General features: G+C 35.9%; 1 protein-coding gene across 1 annotated transcript; it reads right to left on the bottom strand.

Moving 5' to 3' along the window:
- Positions 1 to 97: 97 nt before the first annotated feature.
- On the bottom strand, positions 98 to 23541 carry LOC110033945 (protein root UVB sensitive 1, chloroplastic-like). The gene is made up of 8 exons (XM_020738124.1): positions 23337 to 23541; positions 22718 to 23205; positions 16769 to 17044; positions 15656 to 15712; positions 14937 to 15135; positions 9787 to 9896; positions 804 to 980; positions 98 to 709 (listed from the first exon to the last, which is right to left on the bottom strand). The coding sequence occupies exons 1-8, from the start codon at positions 23539 to 23541 to the stop codon at positions 419 to 421; spliced, it is 1803 nt and encodes a 600-aa protein (XP_020593783.1). The 3' UTR covers positions 98 to 418.
- Positions 23542 to 23595: the final 54 nt, after the last annotated feature.

Here is a 23595-nt window from a genome sequence, read left to right as displayed (position 1 = left end):
CTTCTAGCTCGCCTTGTACACATTTATGCTTCCATAAATGCCTATAAAAGGATCGATTTGAGCTATTTATGCTAACTTTCCATCAGAAGAACATATGTGCAAATGACTCTACTTGCCAAGTGATTTTTGGTAGACCTGGTAAGCTTCGTTTACAAACATTTTGAAATGCATTAGCACTTCTATGGTTCTATCTCCTGGGTGATTCAATTATCATATGTACTGCATTGAGAAGAAAACAGCAATATCAAATGCTACGCCCATACTAGACCAGTACAATGGATGCGTGCTAAACCTTAATCTAACCAAAAGATATCAGATAACAAGTACGAAAGTTGATTACAATCTCATGCACGTGTGAAAGCCGTGTTTCTTCCAATAACTTCAAAACCACTTGCTGCACCAAATACTTTATGAAACATCAACTTAAATGCACAACAGAGTTGGAATCATAGCCTGGCAGAACTCTGTTTGGCAATGGCCTTGCAATCAGCCCATCTATAAGCCAGCCACATTGCAAACCATCTTGCTTGATGTGAATGAATTCCCTCTGTGTATACTCCAAAGAAATCTGCAGCCTACCACCCGATCTGCAGTCATCAGGGATGCTTTTTGGTGCTATTCCGACATTTTGCTCTAGCCAGTAAAGATAGTTGACGTGGAAGAGAGCTTTGAGCATGTCTTCAGGCGAAGAGTCATCTTTAAGTATTACCTACATAAAGAATTCACCAGGTTTAAAACTAACAGTGGATGATCCGTGGCAAACAAGCATGGTTGTCCAAATCCCCATCTTATTTTGTACTCACACGGAACTTCTGTTTCCCTTCCAAAAGTAAATAGCGCTCATCTCTGAACAGATCAAAAAGAGCAAATGCATCTTCTTTGCTGCTGATAGCATCACTAAGCTTAGATCCCAGCTCAAGTCGGCGGCATATATCACCAGCAGCATCCATGGCTTCAGCAGACAAAATTTGGGATGAGGTCTGCACGGGAAAGGAAACGTGCAAGTAAAAAGGTGAAGCACCCAACAATCCATAATGAGATTCTAATGTCAAATTAAAGTTGATTAAAATTTGCAGCACGCATTATAACTCTTTTTTTTTTCTTGACTTTAGAAACCAGAGAGCATATGTTTAATGCATATTTGATTATCAATAAAAAAGTAATAGAAGAAGAAAACACTGCTGAAATAGTTAGGGTAAATAATTATTTTTTTCAATACATTTTTTTTTTATCCGCTCATTATAATAAACATGTTTTATTAACATAAACCAGATTTAAAAAACACACCACACTATGATCTAATCAGCCTGTGATGAGTAGATGAAGGCCAGCCAATCACACTCATGCAGTTGTCCTTTTCAACGTTTGCCCCCTCGACCCCTCAACTTTGCACTCTCATTTTTGCTTTCCTTCCCAGCTCAGCTATATCTCTCATCATTCACCATACATCCATCTTAATTTTCTCATTTCCCTTCTAATCAATTTGATCATCAATGAATTCTTTGTTGAGACCTAGATATGCTTTGCTGAATAGTATTAAATTTGGTAAGTCATATTTACAACCAAGAGATGAAATTAGATCCACCATTCTCTCCCCCACATCCAACTCCATGCTTCACTAATCCCATTCTTAGAAACTTCTCTTAAATCTTCACCTTGTGATCTTCTCGAGCTTCTCACTAAGCTTCGTAATCACTCCAACTTCTCATCTTATCTTCTTTTCAAGTAACTACCTCAATTTTTTTGCTTCTTTGATTTTATATATCAAGTCTTAGCCTTATGAACTTGTATCATTTTGCCTCAAGTATTGTTACTAGTTTGTTTTTGTACTTTGAAACACTTTTTTAAATGGAGGATTCATGTATAGCATGATGGACTTGCAGAAGTGAAAAGAAAAGTTACGCTGAGAAAAACATTAAAAAACACAAACCAGGGTAAAGTTACTGTTGGAAGTTGGAAATCAAAGAAAAAATCAAGACGGGGAGGAGAAGTATTGAGAAAGAAAAAAGAATTTTAAAAGACGGGGAGGAGAAGTATTGAGAAAGAAAAAAGAAAGTTAAAACTTAACAAAATAGTGAACAATAAACTCCCTACATAATTTGAAGCCAATCTTAGTATTTAACTTGGGTGGAGTGGAGCGCACAACAAATTTTAAAACAGCTTCCCTTCATAAGTGTTGGCTAAAATCTCAAAGGTGAAGCATTTTTTTTTCATTCATCATGTTAAATGAATATGAACAACAAAATGCAAGTCACACATTTAGTTTAGTATTTCAGAGTTTAGATCTTTTGTAACTAGGACTACTTTGTCGCAAGTAATTTCTTATATTCTTTCATTTCAATGAACCATAGGTTAGCGGGGCTTCTTGAGATGTTATCTTTTTTAACGTAGATGCTGTTAAATCATTTGACATGGACCTTGTGTTGTGAGCCATGTGATATACTATGTCATGTGTATGTTGATTATATATAAATATGAGCATTGAGCTAGCCCCAAACAGTGATCCAATTTGACTCTTCTTTTTACCACCCATTGACCACTACATATGAAATTTTACATGTCTACTTTCAACTTTATTAGGCGTTCTTCTGTTAGAGTATTAGTAGAAAAGGGATATAACTATGTCTGTGGCGGATGATATATGGATTGGATCCCCCAAGATTGGCTATTGTCAAAAGGTTGAAGTGGAACAAAAGCCTACATTAGGATGTTTGGGCACACCCTGGAGCAATGTTATGTTGCTCATCCATAGTTCAGGAGAGCCTATGCAGCAGAAGAGCTGCTAAAACATTTCCAGTGATGGTTTGGTTGGTCAGGATACGATGGCAGGCAATGAAGATAATGTTGAGGCAGAAATTACACAAGGAAATGAGCATTTGTTTAAGGAGGAGCATTTAGAACAGCAGACTCAAATTGAAAGCTAAACTGATAACCAGATTGAGACGAGGAGCGAAGCTGTCATATAGATTATTGGTTTGATGAATCAACAAGATTTTGACAGAAACATTTCCAAGGTGAACAATGAATGCAAAACACGGCAGGCCTTTATCGAATACCAGGAAACAACTTTTCATTCAACAGATTCTGATGAGGAACATGCTAATTTAAACACTGATCTAACAGTATCAGAGCATATATTTCAGGTGAAAATTGACATGGAAATAAATTGGTCGTTATGCAGGCTACATCACTGGAGGATTGGAATGAGGAGGATGATACTGTGCAAGCTGAGGATGTAGAATCAGCAAGGCAACAGGTGGAAGATGACTGGCTCATCCAAAAAACTAAAAAATGGGAGAATAAGGGTATGAGGGAGCTTAAAAATTTACAACAACTTTCTACCCAACTAGGATCACAGAAATTGAGCCATGTTCTACTTATGGATGAAGAAACTTCATCTAGGCCATCTGGAAGAGGGAAATCTTTATCTAATGCATCTAATGATGATTTAGAATGTTAGGGGCATTGCTAAGGCCAATGCATCTAACAGGGTCCGAAATCTGGTAAAGATTCATAAGCTTAAATTTTTTGCTCTTTTAGAACCATTTGTTGCAGCTGCTAATACATAAAAAAGTTGGGGAGACTCAATTCAGTGGCCAATTGCGGTAATAAGATTCAGGTACTTCAGAAGAATGAAGTAGAGATTCAAGTGCTTCTGAATGACTATCAATTCTGCATCTGCAAATTGCAGTTGATGAGGTGCTGATTCACTGTACTGTGGTCTCTGCTGGATGTTCTATGGAGTCCAGAAACCTGCTCTGGGTAAATGTGAGGAGGTTGAGCTCCAATCTTAGTGGTGCTTGGATACTTGGTGTGTATTTTAATATGATTACATCTGCAGCTGAAAATTGGGTGGGAGTGCACCAAATCCAGGGATTATGACTGAGTTTAATGATGCTATCTGTGATGCAAACCTGTTTGAAGTTGCTCTTTCAGGTTGCCCTTTGACCTGGTATAGAGGTAGGCTCTCTGAAAGGCTAGATAGAATTTTAGTTGATGTTGATTGGAAGGAAGTTTTTCATTATTCTCAGTTGACCCATCTAAGCAGAACTGTGTCATACCATGTCCCTTTTTTATTAACCTTCGGAATATTCAAAAAACGGGCAAAGCTCCATTCAGATTCCTTAATATGTGGATACAACACAAGGATTTCCAGAAGTCATTAAAGATGCTTGATATACTACTTTTAATGGTAACCCATGAATGTGATGAGTAAGCTTAAAAGCTGGAATTGGAATGTCTTTGGTGATATTACAACCAAGGTGAAATATGTTGAAGATAAAGTTTGTAAATTGGAAAAGGAGGTGTGTGGGAATCCTTGTGTTAAGGGGGATCATGTGCAGGCCCATCCGGATCTCTTAGAAGCCATGAACATGGAGGAGAGCTACAAAGAATAGAAAGCAATTGTCAAAAGCTTTAATGATGGGGATCGGAATACAAAATTCTATCATGCATGTATCAAATCCAGGAGGCAACAAAACACAATTGCTAAGATTAATGATAGGGTGCAGGGATGGCATCATCATCAAGATGGTATTGTGGCAAGTGATGTAAATTTCTTCCAAGACTTATTCTCTGCCAACGTTAATCATTGTGCTGAGTTGAACAAAAAATATCTGGGGAATGTTACAATGCAAATTGATAATGCTGATCTGGTTAGATTACCTACACCTGAGGAGATCCTGGAAGGTCTGAAAGCCATAGAAGAGAATAAAACTGCAGGGACAGATGGATTCACAGCTGACTTCTATACCATTTCCTGGGATATCATCAAGGATGATTTTGTAAAAGCTATACAAAGTAGTTTCTGGGGTGCTGAAATGAACAGATTTTTCAAGTCCTCCACAATCACATTAATCCACAAAGGCAATGATAAAACCAGATGGAAGAACTTCAGACCTATTAGTTTAAGTTCAGTAATCAGCAAAATTCTGGTTAACAGACTACAGCCATTTATGAATGGTTTAGTCAGCCCCCATCAATTAGCTTTCATCAAAGGCAGGAATATAATAGATAACATTTTAACTGCTCAAGAACTCATAGTGGACATTTACAAGAAGTGCAAGGGTGGAAATCTGGTTCTCAAACATGATATACACAAAATTTATGATAGTATCAAATGGGAATTCATATTAATGTTTTGAGGTTCTTCTGTTTTCTGCCCTCTCACCCTCAAGCTCAAGGTTATTTCAAAGCTGTGAGAGGAATAAAGCAGGGAGATCCTCTATTTTCCATTCTTTTTGTCCTGGCCATGGACTACTTCTCAAATGCTTTGAAAAAATTACAAAGCAGAAATAGAGGTATGCAATATGCCTCTAAAAGTAGATGTCGTACTCTCACTTGGTTTTTGCAGACATCATAATCTTGTCAAACACTAGCAAAGTTACTTCTAGGACTTGAAATCTGCTTCAGCACTTTGAGGAATAAATCCAAATGTCAATTTATCACTGGTAATGGTGTTATGAAGGAAAAAAAAAGGTTTGGCTAAAGGGTCTTATTGGTTTTTCCAAAGCCAAACTGCCTATTAAATTCGCTTGGACAAAGGGAGAAGAAGAGCAAGATTCTTTGATGAGGTTATTCAGAAAATCAGCCAAAGGATTCATTCATGGGAAAATTCTTTCCTTTCATTTAGTGGAAATGTTACACTTCTTGAAAGTGTACTTAATTCCATTCCCCGTCACTCTATGCAAGTGAGGAAAATACAGAAAGGGGTGCAGAACAAACTTAAGAGGTTTTTTAACAGATTTCATTGGGCTGATAATAACAAAAAATTCGATTGAGAAATTCATTTTATTATCCAACTGTTGTAGGGGCTAATCAAGATTAGCTGCAAGTAACAAAAAACTCTTATAAAATTTAATTTTGCGACTGGACAGATGTATCTAAGTAATCAATGTCATAGGTCTGAGTGAATCTCTTGATAACCAGTCGAGTCTTGTCCTGTTCTAAAAAGTCGTCAGAATTATACTTGATTGTAAACACTCATTTGCATCCGACAGTTTTCTTTCCTGTAGGTAGATCAATGAATTTCCATGTGCAATTTTTTTCAGAGCTTTTATGTCATCGAAGACAGTCTCACTCCACTTGAAAACTTCAGAGCATCCTGCATGGTATTAGGAATCTCCATACACAACAAAAATGTAGTAAAAGCTCAAAAATATGGGAGAAAGATTTTTATATGACACAATGAGATAATGGATGTTTGGAGCCAAATCTCATCCGCCTTACAAGCAATAATAAGATGACTGGAATCATTTGATTTAAGATAACGACTAGACTCAGGTTTAGGACTAGAAGCTCAGACCCCGAAAGTGGACTTGATCATTGGTTAAAAGCTCAGTGAGGACATTACCTAAAGAATTCATGAATATTGGACAATGCAAACGATTCAAAGACTTTTTTGAGTTGTCCTTTGTCGCAAGTAGACAATATCAAATGGTGTCAATGTCGTTATTTTTTATGTTTCTTCTTTGTTAGTTGTTATAGGATTATGAACATCATTAGATGTCATTGTCAATATCTAAAAAACTCGACTCATTTTCTCCTAATATAATATAACTTGAATTTTCATGTTGAATGATGTTCATGTTAGGGAGATATTATTTTGCATCTCCGATTTGAATAAAGTTATGAAAATCAATAGTAGAATCTATGTTTTATCTCTCTCCCCAAGAAGATGAGGTGAAAAAGGGTTGTGATTCAGAAATAGTGACATGGAAACTAGCATTTTTTAAAAATATGATTAAAATATTTATCTCCAATAGGAGCATAACCAACGAACATACATTTAATGGCTCGGGATTCAAGTTTTCCTTGATTATGACTGAATATGAACAAATGCAGTACACTCAAATATTTTTAAAGAAAAAGAAGATAAAAGCATAATTGTTAGATAAATTTTATGAAAAATATCAAAAGGTTTTTCATAATTCAAAACTTTATTGGGTTGTCTATTTAATAAGAAATGTATCAATAAGAACGACTTCACCCCAAAAATATTTTGGCACCTGATTTGTAAATAGCAAAGTCTGGATTACTTCCAATAAGTGTTTTTTTTTTTCAGTCAGACCATTTTGTTGTGGTGTGTCGACACAAGAACTTTGATGAACTATTTCTTTTTCGGAAAAAATTGACCCAAAATATTTTTGAAATATTATTGGTTATTATCACTTTGAAATATTTAAATAATTTTTTGAAATTGTGTCTGTACCATTGTGTAAAAGTTTTTTAAAATTATTTTCATTAAATACACCCAACTTAATCATGTTTGATCATCAATAAAGATAACAAACTATTTTTTTCCTAAGTGTAAGATGTTTATAAGGACCCCAAATATCACTATGAATCAGAGTAAAAGATATAGCTGGTTTCTAATTTGGAAAGTCAAAAACATGATGTTTGACAAACTGACAGACTTCACATTGAAAAGATGATAATTTTTTATTTTAAAATAAACTAGGAAACAAGAATTTTAAAAATTGGAATCTAGGATAACCTAAACTATAATGACATAGCATAATATCATTGTGTTTAGAAACAAAACAAGAATTTAAACAAGTAATTTTTCTATCCGCATTAAGGTCATCGTCAAAGTAATAGAGGCTATCGTATTCCTTAGTATCGTCAATCATCCTCCCAATGAAAAATTCTTGAAACTCACAATAAAAAGAGTAAAAATTAACTTGACACTGAAAATCAAAAGTAATTTTGTTAATGGACAATATATTACAGGACAAATTGAGAACATTGAACACATCACAAAGGATTAACAATGAGATAAGTTTGATAGTTCCTATCCCAACATTTACCAAGAGAAAATCATCAATAACTTTGACAATCTTATCATTTTCACAAGACCTATAAGATGAGAATAATTTCAAACAACCAGCCAGATCGGTTGCACCAAAATCAATTATCCAAGAATAAATAAAATTATGATTAACACCTAATAATGAAATAGCTAGAGACTTACCCTTTTGAACTGAATAGTAAGATAGAATTGGTGATAAATACGGAGATTGAAACAACTTGTGCAGATGCTCTAATTGTTACTTGGTGAAAGGTATTTCATCTGGTTGGTAAAAGACTCTTGAATTTCATTAACAATAGGTTAATAGGTCTGACTTTCACGTTTAAATTTTGGCCTCCAATTTGCGGGTTGATCATGAAGCTTGCAACTTGTATGATATTATCAGAGGAGAGAAGATGATGAGTGAAAAGTTGAGTAGATTTCGATCACGAGTTATATAGGTGCTTATAGCTGAGTAGAGGAGTTGGTAGCTCTAACGAAGAAGCCCAAGGGGTTGAAATAGACTAAGTAATTGATGGGCTTACTACTGATCGGTTCGATTCTCCGGTTCACGACACTAGAGAATAGAAGCCTTCTCTGTGAAAACTAGAGGAATAAGAAGTAGTATATTCCTTAAATCACAAATTCTAATGGCACCGAAGATTGAGAAGAAATCAGCAAAGAAGAAGCCCGCCGTCGAGAAGGCCACCACCAAAAAAATAAAAAAGGCAAAGAGAAAGAGAAGAAAGAAAAGGTGGCGGAGAAAATACCAATCGAAAAGAAACCTCACACTGAGACACAACTTCGAGCGTCAAAGAAATGTGACAAGGAATTGAAATGCTCTGTGTCGTGGTAGGTCTAAAGCCCTCAACGATGGAATTGTGAGGAAGTTGTTATTCAGTCATTGTTGCAATCCAATCATTGCCTTTTGAGGGTCTCCGAATTTCGCAATCCAGCCATTTCCTTCCCAACAAGCTCTAATTGCGACTGTCTTACGAGGGGTCTTCGAACGCCGTGATCGAGTTGTTGCCTTCCCAACCACAATCCTAGTTGTTGCCTTCCTAGCTAGCTATAATCGAGACTATATAAATAGGGGCCGGTTGTGGAGAACAAAACCCACGAACATCTCAACGGGATTAGGTCGTTGTTTCAAAAGCTAAGCTAGGCTCTGATACCTACTAGTTTTTTTGGAGGAGAAAAATAATTATTCCTCTTCATTTTCCTAAGACATGTTTATAAGATAAATAGCAGGGGAAGGCCAAAATTCTCATGCTAAAAAAAGGAAATAGAAATTAATAACAATAGCTAATTCTAAAAGTAGAAGCTACTCAAAGTAGAAAAATGATAAAAGTAAAAGATATCAAAGAAGAAAATTATGGCATTTCTCTCCCTTGGAAAACATTGTAAGCTTTAAAAAGTTGTGGAAATTCATTCACTCTTCTACCCCCATGTCATGAACGTCTACCCCATCTCCTTCACTTCTTTCCCATTAGCATTTGAGTTACCATGGAATACTCTATAAATAGTGGTCAATATATTCATATATTATTATGTTATGATGATGTTTAAATGAAGGCTTGTTTCAATTGAATTTACTACTCTTTAATGTATGCTTTCCACCACAAAGTAATAGACAACTTGAGAATATGAATGAGCCCATGCCTCTTACAGAAAGGCTTCCCAAAAAAAAGACGTAAACTAACACAAGAACAATTTGAAGGGGACACTCCACCAGTGATTGTTTTAAATAAATCACAAGTTAGATCGCCATTAACTTATCATCACTTCGTGACAAGCAATAGGATGCAGACTTCAATTATCAAAAGTCATAAAAGATGTTAAATTATGACTCAATATATCACAGAAAGCCAACAAAGTTAAACAAGTTAAGACTCTATAAGCATCAGATGACAGCTTGCCTACAAAAACTTTGTTAGCACATATTGAAAGCATATCAGAGATCAAGATAATATAAAAAAAGGTATCGGCCTCCTTACTCTATGCATATTTTTTTTGGCATATGGCAGATTGATAAAGAATGGTTCTTCATCATTGACCTCTTTTATAGAAGGGACCCCGCCCCATAGATATTCACTAAAAACTAGCCCTATTCAGGATAAAAAAAAAAATACCATAAGACAAACTGCAAAAATAAAAATATTGAACACTCAACACATGCATCACAAAAGAAATTATAACCATACAAATTACATGACAATATGATAATTTTCACTGACACAGGCATGCTGTTAACAGGTATCAGAAAAGGAGTTTCACATAACTGCAGGAAAAGTTAATACACGCGCATAGCATTTTGCAATGGAGAAGATTAGCCATAATGAAAGCTTTAAATATAAAATGAAAATCTGTGAGGTTGTCGAAGTCCAACTCCACATAAATCTAAACGAGTTAAGAAACTCAAAGTCAGACATTACAAGACAATGTCATGAAGTCAGTGACAAAAAGAAGTCTTTTGTCTCCATGATATCATTCTAGGGCTCCCAGAAGGTGTTTACCCGGTGGGATGAAAGAGGGAGGGGTGGGGAGATAATATGTGAGTTTGGCAGCGCTTGGAAGGGGTGGGATGCGAAATCTGCTGTTCGACAGCAGATTCGGTGTCAATCAACGGCTATCCCAGCTGAAAACAGCGAGGATGACAACAAAATGGTGTGGTACGGAGGTCGAGGAGGTTCCACCACCTATTCCTGAGCAAGATACAGACAAGTCAATTACAAAAGAAAAAGATAACGCCATAAAACAGAGAACGTCCTCCAAAACAACGACAATAACCAAAAGTCTCCAAAATCAAAAAATAATAACATATAAATAGTTCTCTAATAGCAAATAACCTATTTAGAAAGTAAAGAAATAGGAAAGAACCAGAAAAGGAAGAAACTTAGAAGAAAATTTGATGCAAATAAAAAGGTTCTTGGGTCTTGTTATTCCCGCAATCGTGAGTGTTATAGGGTGCTAAATTGCAGAAAATTTTCAAACAGTGCAAAATCTGGCATCCTCTTCAAGTATCATGGAACTATTACGATCGAGATTGCGGGATTTGCAATCCAGTGAATTTGGCAAGACAATTTTTGTGTGATTCTCCCCAGCTAGAAGAAACTTCTTATTCATCTCTAGAAAGAAGCTGTATCCCACTTTTGAATTTTAATTCCCACGAAACATCTAAGAAGATTTATGATACCGGAGTTAACATAAACTACGATAGAAATGAAATTATTATTGCAAATTAAAATATTACAACGAAAACAAAATAAGAAATAAGCAACAAACAAACACAAACAACACCCTAGGGCAAGGACGAGGGTGGGGGGTGGTGGTTAGCGGCTAGCGGTTGGACGACAGGGGGGGAGGGTTGGTTGGGGCTTGCGGTAGTAACGAGCTGTGTTAGAGGGAGTTACAGCAGTTGTGGAATGAACTGGATGGAATTACGGTGCAATGAGGGATGTTTGGACATCAACCTGTGGCCGGATGGTTGCAGCAGGCATAAGGGAGTGGGCTGGAACACGAGGAGTTTGGTGTAGGTATGGCACAGCATCAGGGAGTGGACCTGGCCGTGGAGATTGGACGCAGAGGAAGTGTGGGTAAGGTAGTTGCGGTGGAGATTGGGAGCAAAGGAAGTGTGGATAAGGTAGCGGCGGCAAAGAGGAGCGATTGGAAACAAGAGAGGGGGACTGAGGAGGGGAGTTGGGAAAGATGGGTATCCCCGCAGGATCGAGTTACAGTTGAGGCATCCCTCAAATCTTTGGAGAAGATCATCACCCCAGACGAGTTACAACCGGAGCACCTTCTCGACTTTGGATTCAGCCCTAGAAGAGAAAACAACCACTGACGACAAGTTGGACAAAATTCTGAAATCGGGAAGAAAAAACTAAACCCTATGACAACAAACACGCATATTTATAATAGATATAGAGGGGAGAAAAAAGAAAAGGAATGAGGGAATAATTCCTGTCCAATGAAAGAGGAGAGAAGGGGGGCAGTTCAGCCTCTTGCTGGACCAAGGGTACCCACTGGCTGGTTCAGTCAGGCAAGGCCTCCCCGTAAGTCCTCGCATCAGTCTCCAAAGTTACGGTTCACTACTCCTTTCAGGTCATCTATTTATGAGTGCGCGAATGAAATGAATTGGGACTTAACACCCTGCTTACTACAAAGGCACTTTTAAAAATTGCTGAAAAAATTCCCGCTCCTATCTGAAGTGATAACATGATGGACCTCCTTTAGTAGTGGCAACCTGAGAGATAAGTTGTTACTCGACAATCCTGAAAATCCATTGTTACCTGATTCAGTCATATTTATAATATGTTAATCACGTTTATAATATGTTAATCACGTAATGCTTCTATCACCGGCTCAATCTAAAGGATTTGTTGAATTACTAACTCTCCCTCATTTGCTAAGAACCGGTAGTCATCCTTTAAGTCATCAATTTTTTCAGTGTCTCCAGTGTCATTGCCTATATTTTCACTGCTCTCTATTATGTGAATGAAATTGTCTTCTTGTTTGGGCAATATGATGCAATGTGCCCCAAAACCACGACACTTAGCATTTCTTGGTTGGGACGGATTTGGGAGTGCTTGTGGGCTTCACTTTTTCTCTACTCTAGATTGATTTCTCCTTTGGTGGGATTATCTAGGGTGCTCGATTATGTCTACTCTTATTGCTTGATCTGATAGTTGAACCTTGCCTGAAGGGTGGTGTGAACCTGATACTATTGTGTTGTCTCTCCACCTTCAGGGCTAGGATCTAGGCATCCTGTAATATCCATTAAGGTAGTAATTGTATCATGTTGTCGATGAACAGTCTCAATCCCCTAAGATATCGAGTTATGGTGTTCTTCTCGGGCTCCACTAGCTCACCCTTCAGTATAAGTTGCTAGAACTCAATTGTGTACTCCTCGATTGAGAGATCTTGTTGTTGTTAGTGAAGAAGTATCAAGAACATGTATTATATGTAATGAATTGGTAGGTACTTGCACGACATCACTCTTTTAATATTGGACCAAGTAGTGATTTAACTTTTCCCTTCTCGCTATCAAAGACACTTTAGATTCTCCCACCACAACGATGCACTCTTTTTCAACTTAATGATGGCTAGCTTTACATTTCTATCCAGTGGAATTTCCTCGCACTCAAAGATTCCTTCTACTACTTAGAGAAATTCAATGAACTCGTTCAGATTCATACAACAGTCAAAATCTACAAAGTTAATTTTCACTCCAAAATCCTGACTTGTCCTCAAATATTTTTTTTATAGAGGTACTAAGTTTGGTTAGGTGCATTTTTGGCTTAGAAGCAACGAAGAGAAGTCTTTAAGAAAAAATTTAGGATTTTTCGGGCTCTAATATGAAATGACACTGTTCTAGAGCTCTTAGAAAGAGTTTAAGAAGTGGACTGAGTGGGGAGGTGACCGTGGGATAGCAATTTAAGGGTATAAGAAACGAAATCTGCTGTTGGACTGCAGATTTGAATGATTCAGTTGTTGTCTGGGCTGAAAACTGTGGTCGAACGGAGAAACAACGAGATATGGGCGGCGAGGAGGATGCGCCGCCTATTCCTACACAAGCTACAGGCACAACATTTATAAAAAGAAGATGATACAACACTTTTTAAGACAGAAAGTAGAGAATAAACTCCAAAATACTTAAAACAAAATCCTACGACATATAAAAAAGTTCATTAACAAAAAGTAATCCAATAAAAAATAGAAATATAGGAAAGAAATCAAAAAAGGGAAAAAAACCATGCTAAAAATTGAGAGTCGGTCTTCTGCTTTAAACCTGCAATCATAGGGCTTCATAATGATTCCACGGAATCGTGGTATTGCAAAAGTTCCTGCACCACATCGCTGAATAGCAGAATTCCCACGATCGGAATTGCGGGATCTCTGGTCCACGAATTTGCATGACACTCCCGCATCATATTACATGTTGTTATAGAAGCAAAATTGATTATGTCCACTACAAATAGTTGATATCACATGTATTTGTAGTATGAGAGGTCTGCTAGTGTTGATTTTAGCTTACCACGCAAGAACAATAGGTATGCCCAAATTTGCTTGACGAATATCAATTACTCAATTCTTAAAAATTAGTTGTTTAAGACATGATAATTTAATGAAAATTTGAAAGTTTATACTAATGAAAATAAAAAATATGAGACAAGAAATTTGATGATTTAAGCATTATTCTGGCCCCTGGGAGGAACAAGCGTTCTCTAGTGTCCAGGCTGGTTTAATTCAGTTCACTTCTAGTTTTATGATTCTCAGTAGAGGTTTGTTTTACTGTTAATTTTGGTTTCGATGCTATTTCTGTCGATGCATCTTCACTATTAATGTATTCATATGGCTAATTGTTGTTTCTTGAGGTGTTGATTTTGGATATTGAAGTTATTTATTCATTGTTGCCTATGACTAGATCCCGTACAAAATCCATTTTTATTTGAAGCGTGAATAAGCAATTTCCAGATGTTCCTTGTGATCTAAGTGATATTATGAACTTAATTTACAGTAATTCATGAGATTTGTGCTATAGAAAACATGAGGAATTCAGGTTTTAGATTCAATCGTCTGCCAACAGACAGACTTTTTATGATTATAAAAGGGAATATTAATGCACGTGAACAAAGAAAAATTGGTTAATGAAATTCATGCTTTATTCTAAAGCATGCTTGCTTATTGAATGTCAATTATTTGAAAGTAATCCAAGCGTTGATTGACATCTTCCAAGATAAGCCATCACCTTATATTGACGTGAGGCACGAATCTCTAATTTGGTGAATTTCTTCCATTTTAGCTTTTTATCAACATATGGTTTTATGTGTTCAAATCTTTGCAGTGTGGTTTTTGTCATCTTTTTATTTTTGTCAAACTTGAATCTCATTGGTAAATTTTATGTTTTGGAGTCCTTAATTTACTCTTTGGGGTAAATTATATGCATTTTTTTTTAGTTTATCAAAAGAGAAGAATTGTTATCTGAATTAAATAATCAGGGACTACATCCATTTGTCCTTACTAGCAAGATTTTATGTATCTCATTCTAAATTCCTCTAGAAAGCCCAAAATTCTAAGATGTCTGGCATCAATTTTTTGCATAAAAATGAGTAAAAAGAATAAAAAAGGATGAAAAAGCTGTTACTTGCACGATAAGTATTCAGTGTCCTCAGTTGAATTGATTGATATGATTTAATATTGCAGTACATATGGACTGCAGTTACTGCACCAAAAGAAGCAAGAGCCATTGGAGTGGAGGAACCAATGCAGTTAGCCAACGTTATCCCAAGCATGATGCCAACAAACTTGCTTACCATTCCTTGGGCTTCACCTTTTGCAATAACCTGCAAGGATACACGAGCAATGAAATTGAGCTTGATTACAAAGCAAACACAGAACATAAGAATATATGAGGATTGATGATAGACTATTAACTAGGCCACCTTTATAGGGACTATAAAACAAAGCGAAGAAAATGGAGTCTTTTATTTGGCCTTACCATCAGCCCACATGCACAGTTTAAATCATCTACAGCCCCACCCCAAATGATCCCCTACAGCCATTGGGGTTTATTACATTGGAGGACAAATAAAAACTAAGCCAACAGAACGTGTCAAGTTCAAGAGATCACAACCAAACTTTACAACTTTTGAAGCACAATGGAAAGCAGAAACAGACAAAGATCTCAAACTACCTTTCTAGCATCCACATAGACAGCCCAAGCAGGCGGGAGTGATCAGGCATAAAATAGGAGGGAACAAATTTGACATCACAAAGTTACAGGTTTTGGCAAACAGTCATCATTATAAAAAAAAAATAATTAGGCATTGAAATGCTGATAGAAATCCGCATGTATAGACTTACCTCCGCAAAATTCCTATGCACTGCAAAACCTGCATAGAAACAGCTTCTTGTGGCAGCCTGCTAAGAAACAAGCAAAAATTTAGTCCAGTAGCAGTTTCAAATAACTAAATTCATAGCAAACACACAAAAATTGCAATTTCCGAATTGCATCATCATTATCATTACTCTTATTCCAATTATTTTGGGGTCATCAATTCCTGAATTAGATAATAATCATAATTCAGTGAGCCTAGTGACAAAACTTGCAAATAGGAATTCTGTATTTTAAAAACGATGTGTACTGTACAGTCATTCAAATGTATTTTGCAAGCTTTTGGTCCGTTTATTATGTATTTTATCAATTTGGGATATCTTATTATAGCAAATTATATCACAGCAGGAACAACATGGAGTCTGATCCCTTATGGTACATGGGCATCAACGTTAGGGATATCGACCTAGGAAACAGCATAAGAAGAGAATGGAAACTCTTAAGAAAATGAAAAGAGCCAGATTGTACCAACACACAAGAAAATTTATTTGTCCCAAATGAAACATTGACCGAGAAAAAGCATGTCAAAAAAAGAAACCATGTCATAAAATAAGACACGCCAACAGAGACATACAGAAAGGCTTAATAAAGGCCAACAAGCCGAACTCTTCCCAAAGCATTGAAGTATATGTAGATAGTCAAAAAGAAGATCAGAAAACCTGCCCAGCAAATGAAACCACCGACAAATAATTACAGCATAAAAGAACTGTAATGCAATTACACCTATGTCTGCCTGATTATCATTAAATATAGCATGGAAAACTCATTAAACTTTAGCGTGAATATGATATGTCATAGGAAATGGATTACTTGATAATAATAAATAAATTGCAATTCAAAAACTGATGATTTAATGATGCACATTCCACCAGCCTGCCATTATCTTCAACTTTACAAAGAATATTCCAAAGCAGATGAGTAGGAATAGGTAGGGAAACATGGAACTATCATGTATTAGTAAAGCATAGGAAAATGGGGGTTGACATGCATCAACTATAAAAATAGCATAGCCATGGTAAAAGGGTTGGAACATGTAAGTTGACAAGTAATTAAAAAATAGTACATGAAATATAAGAAGTGACCTGTATCAAAGCAGCCGCAGAACGAGTAGCCCCTGCAGCCGATCCAATCAAAACAAATGTTTGAGGAAAAGCAGGAGTCATGATCTCCATTCCATATGCAGCATTTTCTAGTAGGTCTGCAAACAACCTCCATCCCTTAGGGTTTACATCAAAATGACGACCATATTTTGATAAGAATATTTTGCTGAGGTACCCAATGCCATCCTTTAGCACCCAGTTGATGGCAGCAGCCGTAGGAATTGCACCTTTTCCCAACCCAACAGCATAGAGCAAAGCCTGGTTGAATAAAAGCATGCAAAACCAGACTATTTCAGTTATTTTTTTCAACGAACACATCATGTGTGGAAGGAAAACAAATCATTTACCAGTGTATATAAGGGGATTTTGTCACGGTTTTGTTAATGTTACACATTTTCTAAGCATTTATGATGATTAACTGGTTCAGTTATAATGAATCATGTTATGTTCTGATGACTTTTGCTGTGACATGATAAATTACGCATGCTAATCATTCATAGTATAGAACCATATCTTTTAAACCCTAAACCGTAAACCCTAATGCACTAATGGATAACGAAGAAATGGACTAATGCAATTATATAATACACTATCAAACTGCCATGGTGGTTATTGGCGTTTATAAATATATATTATGAGACTCTTTCTGCTAGACACCAAGCATGATGTCCACTAACATTGGCGCCAAATTAATTGGTCAGTTATTTATGCCCCATCCAAAATAGGTTCATGTGTCACAATCATCCTAGATCTCTCGAATGACTAACCAAGTTCTCATAATTTGCATGGTTCAAAACAAGAACCACAACAAGAAAAATGCTTATTGTTACACTTCATATTTTATAACATAATGAATATAAAAGAGTTTCATGTGAGTCATGCCTAACCCTACAGAATGATTAGTAGATATTTCTCAGAAGGTTTAAATTGGCTTGCATGGCAATCCACTAGGAAATAAATTAACTTCACAATAAGTTCCAGACCCCATTAGTGGATATATGCAAAATAACTGTTACATGCCATACTAAAATATATTTTATTTTAATTTCAAAGTCTATAGAACAACGTAAGGACATACTACAAGTTCACAAGTTAACATCAAAGCTATAAAATGATAATAAAACTGCATTGGAGCTAAAGATGAGCTGTTAAAATACACGAGTCTTAGATCACCTAAACAAAATATCAGGGCAGCATGCAACTTCAATATTTGTTTTGCCAAAACTATGTCTGGCTAGGAAACAAGCGCATATGAAAGTCATATTTTCAAATATTCCATTCCAGATAGCTACAATTTACAATGCTACCACCTAGTAAGACTTCTTATAGTTAATTTATTGGGCACAACTATGGTTAAAATTTAATAAGATGTCAATAAATTGAATAGAAAAATACTATCTTGTTAATGCTGGGTCCCATTGTAAAGAGATTTCACAAAGCACTATTGAAAGACAAATATCATATTCCATATTATACAAAGAATACTCAATCAATACAGGGGAGACGAGGCATTCAACAAGGTGTAATCAAGAGGTCACTAAGTGTAGAATAGAAGCCCTACATTTAATAGTCCACTAGAGGAACAAATGTTTCAAAGAAGTGATTATAAGATTGATAGGATGCAATAATTGTGGTAGTTTAAGAAAGCAAAATAAGAAATAACATTCAATGAATATAAAGACAAAAAGACAACGAAAAAGGAGTCAAAATTAATCAAAATTGATGAGAAGTTATAGCTTCTTGTTTTCTTTTTTTTATCAAATAATGGTTAAAATATCTAGCCATATGACACTTAGAACACCTGCTTGAATTAAAATTTAAGAAATGTTGTTATAATTAATAAAATAATATTATAAATTAATTTCACTCAAGTATGATCCTACCCATATCCAAGCAATCAATAAAATAAATTACAAGGGTAAATATTATCGAAATCAAAATTCAAAACATTAAATTAGTTAACGAGTTGTTGTAGATAGTATAACAAGCTAGATCGCCACAAATTTGTCAATAGAGTGGCGTTAAATTTTTGGATGAACCACTCTTAGCTAGCTTGCAGATTGCCGCTATATGTTTAAAAATTTCATTAAGTTAGCATGTCTCCATAAACTATTTAATAGGTCATTGTTAAACTATGATGCATGAACACTTCTAACTAAGAAGTTGTGTAGTGTTGAACATGTATCGGACACGGAAACGACTCTGACTCGTCATAAAAGTCTCCAATTTAAATAAAAAAATACATACACATGACACGTGTATGCAATGAGCAGAACACGTGTGTCATAAATTAAAGAATTAAAATTTTCTAAAAAATATTTTAAAGATTAAAATTAATATATATATATATATTTATATATATATATATATATATGTAAAATTTAAGAAATACTTACATACATATTAGACAATTTTTATGTATTTACATATCTAACACCTAAATTTCAAATTTTATATATATGTTATCTTACATATAAATGAAATGTATATTTCATTTTTTAAAATTGAACGTAGTAGTACATTAGATGAGATTTAACAGATTTGGGTGGTATAAATATAAAAATCTAAATTTAGGTGATAGATATGTAAATACATAAGAATTTGGTGCCAAGGAAAACATTGATGCTTTTATTTAGTTTAATGAATAATTGATCAAGTGGATTTAAGTCCTTATGCATACATAATAATATATGTTTATTTTTATACAATTTGATTATTTTTAAATAAAATTTAATTCATTTTTTAAATAATAATTAATTATATCAACTAAAAGATAAAACAAAGGTCATGTCAAACGAGCTCTTTATTTTTAAAAGTTAGCGATATTAAATTTCTTTTTTTCTTTTCTATTATTCTTAATATTATATATATATATATATATATAATTTTTATTATAATAGTGTGTTTGAAGCGTGTTTGTATCCTATATTTTCAATAATGGATAGATCGCGTGTACGTGTCCCCATATTCGTATCCTTGAAAATGTGCATTTTGCAATTGATAAAATAGCAAAAAGATTACAAAATGTACAAAAAGGGCCTACATAGGCAAAACATGGGCCCGGTCAAAAGAAAGAGAATAGTAAAGGAAGTGTGAACAATCCACATTCCTAATAGCAAAACTCTCATATATGGAATTTTGTGCACAAGTATGGGCAACTATATTTTTTCTTCAAGTGTAAAAATAGAACCTGAATGAGAAAAACCGAAAACGAGAAGCCCTTCAGGCTTTGAGAAGGGCCTCATCCAATAATTGGTGTCTTTAGCTTTTCGTAGTAAGTCAACAATGTTGACGTTGTCACTTTCAATAGTGATTCCCTTCACTTCAAGCATCCATAGGTTAATATAGTGACGAATGGAGGATATCATACTTAGGTCAACATGAGAAGAGTCCCGATGTTCAATAGTTCTCCCAACCACAAGAAGATCACCTTTCTCGTCCCGAATAACCAAGCCAATGCCATCTGTGTAGGATGGGAAAAGGGCCCCATGCACATTAACTTTCAACCGACCTAGAGGTGAGGGGGGGTGGCGGCAGCCACCAAAAGGTGTATGAAACAGTCTAGAGGTCTGATTGGTGTCCCATTACCCCATATCTAAATCCATGCAACATAGATGTTAATCCATGATTTGCATGGGGTAATATATACATGAGAACTTTCTGTATAGTTGTTGGAAGGTTTTTGAAGCAACTTTAGATTTATAAAAACACCTATTTGGGACTACAAAAATGTTAGAAATCCACATTGAAAAACTCTAATTTTCTCAAGCTTTTTAAAGCCAAAGTCTAGAGCAAGAGAAAACTAGGAGCCATTTTGTTAATTCATATGTGCGCGACTTCTACAAAGCGTAGAATCTTTCTTCACAACCAACGTGTCATAAAAAAGCTATTCTTATTTTGTTTTATACATTTTCTTGGTTTTGCTCCATAAAAATGTGATGATTTCTTGACCGCTAAAGGAGCAAAAGAATGTACCAAGCAACAACTAGAGGCAAAAGAATCATAATATGGGGGAGATTAAATATAAAAGTATACCACTTGGGGAGAGTAGTTAAAATTTATTGTGATTTTACATATTGCGGGCACTCTTCCATTGTTTTTAATAGTTTTATTTGTCACACTAATTCTTGAGTGCAAAATACCATGTCTTGGTGCAGCATACTTATCAAATGGTATCAAAGCAAGATCTAGATATTTGTCACAACGACAAAGAGTAGATCCACATGGCACATGAGTTTCCCCTTGTTATGCATCGAAAGGATACTCCAGTTTAGATATCACAAACAAAATTTGTGGTAAATTGATAATTACATATGAAGGAACAAATGAAGTTAATTATACTAAAATTAATCATCTCACACGCACCATCATGATGGATCCACCAATGGGAATGACCATCCACTACCCTCTCTTACTCAACTATCTTCTATCTCACTCACTTTTTATCATCAAGGCGCACTTTACATTCACCTTCATAATTGCTTTCTACAAAAATCTCTAATTATGTAGAAGAGATTACTTCTTGTATACTCATTCATTCACTACCTACATAAACCCAAAGCAAACAATAAATTTGGCCATTCACTTGTTCTAAGTAGATCAACACTTCTTCATCCACAATTATTAAACATATAGTTAACATCACTCATTTGATATGCCATGTAAGCAAAATTCTCAACCATCAAAGTCTGTCGAGCACTTAAATTGTTGCATTCCACATAAGATGTGTAGTTATAAATTGTTCAATTCAAAACCTGGTGCATTTTGAACTACAAATTAGTTTCATAACAGAGTGATAGTTTGGTATTGGCATTAAAACGGGAATTATGTTGTATTTATCTTAAATCATACCAAACATGATCTTTTTTTTCATCCAAAACCTTTAGTTCTCTTAGATTACAAAGTTAGCTTTTTTTTTTTACTTTTAAGTAGGATTTACCAAATCATATTAGAGCTATTTGAGAAATTTAGATAATTATTTCATTGCATTCCCCCCATTTTGCTATTCCAAACTTGATCTATATGTCACCTCCTATCATAAATTGTGGGAGGAGATGCAACAATAGTAACATTGAAGGATTCCTACTTGATAAGGTGAGCAATAGCGGATTCCCCAACATGGGGTGGTGTTGTAGCTCTGGAAGAAGGTGGAGGGTGATGAGATGTTCTCAAAAACACATTAATGATGGCAACACGAGCATGCAGAATCATATCACTCTCCGATTTCTTCTTCCATGGCTCACACAATAAGTAAGGACGGAAAAAGAAAAAAGAAAGGCAACCAAATTCTAATGCCCACAAAAAAGTCCAGGAGCTCATAATTTTTTTAGAATAAAATATTTTTTCAGTTGTCTGTGCCATAATCATGTCGGTTTTAGATTGAGGGATTGTAAGCATGCAATCGGATGAAAAACCAGTTGAATCATTTAGCTTAATGTCACCCAAATCCTTCCAGCTCTTAAATCCAGAAACCACAAAGCATATAGTTCAGCAAGATTTAGACAAACTTAATAATAGCCTATGCAAACAATCATCATGATTTAAAAGTTAAAAAAAATTGCCTGAAGAACTTGATCCAATTTGCATCAGCATGCTCATAAAAAATGCACATGTCAATATTCTATGGCATTTGATGGGGACAGAAACTCTGAGTATTATCATGCATGCATTAACATTAAAAAGAAATGTTATGCTATTCATAAAATTAAAAGTGCTAGTGGGCATTTGTTTTGTTAATTACATATAAATGTTTTAATATTCGCTCGTTCATGATATATTTCACAACAAATGTATATTTTTAAAAAAAAATCTGTCTATCTATGGAAAACAATAGAGGACTACAAATTGATAATTTTTAATAAGAAATAACCAGACAGAGATTCGCAAAAAGAAAAGTTAATGGTTAGGCCAGCAACTAAGGATGCGAAGAACCTGAGTTGAAAGAACGCCACTTATTTGACTGGCAATTCCCTGGACCGCTCGCCAGAGAGAATATTCAATATAGTCGGCACTCACGCTGCCAGGGTATCCCTCCGGCAGCATTAACATGAAAAAAAAATCCTGGCATCGCTGCCAGAAGATCTCCACGAATCGTGGACCTAGCACACTAGAAGAGAAGGCGTTTCCGCCTTGCTCTCGGCACTCGACAACAAAGGAATCACACGATAAATCGGGTGACAGCCCAGTCCACTTGCCGCCCCTCACCTCCCACACGACCGTGCCGCTCAAAGATGTCACCGTGGCTGAGGCAAGGGCTACAGCTCGGGGGAGCGCATGATAGGCGGAATACAAGAAGGCAAGGAGGGTTACAGAAGCCCTGACGCGCTGGCCCTTCCAATCATCTGGTTCAAAATGGTAATGGCTCTCTTTCCACCACCACCACCAGACAGAAGCCCTGACGCGCTGGCCCTTCCAATCATCTAATTCGAAATGGTAATGGCTCTCTTTCCACCACCAGCAACAGGGCCTAGGCCCGTTCTTACCATTTTTTACCTTGTTGTTCCCCGCCGTTTTCGGGGATGCTAACTCCTGCGTCGTCGAGTATACTGACCTCTACGGATGGGTATGGCGACGATAATGGGTGCAGAGACGAGTACACGGACGGCGAACGGTTTTGGGTTGTGGAGATTATCGATTGGTGAGGAATGCAGGAAATTCTGGTGAAGGAATTGAAGCTTCCCGAGCATTTTGACTGAGTTGGAAGGGAAGAAGGCGGTGCGAAAAGAGACCTTGTGATATTGGATTCCAATAATCATGTCCCTAGGCTTCGCATGAGCAGACACCACCACGCAAAGGCGTATCTGTTCTCA

The sequence above is a fragment of the Phalaenopsis equestris genome, unplaced genomic scaffold, assembly GCF_001263595.1.
Source record: "Phalaenopsis equestris unplaced genomic scaffold, ASM126359v1 Scaffold001312, whole genome shotgun sequence".
NCBI lineage: Eukaryota > Viridiplantae > Streptophyta > Magnoliopsida > Asparagales > Orchidaceae > Phalaenopsis > Phalaenopsis equestris.
This window is presented reverse-complemented; position numbering and strand designations above follow the sequence as displayed.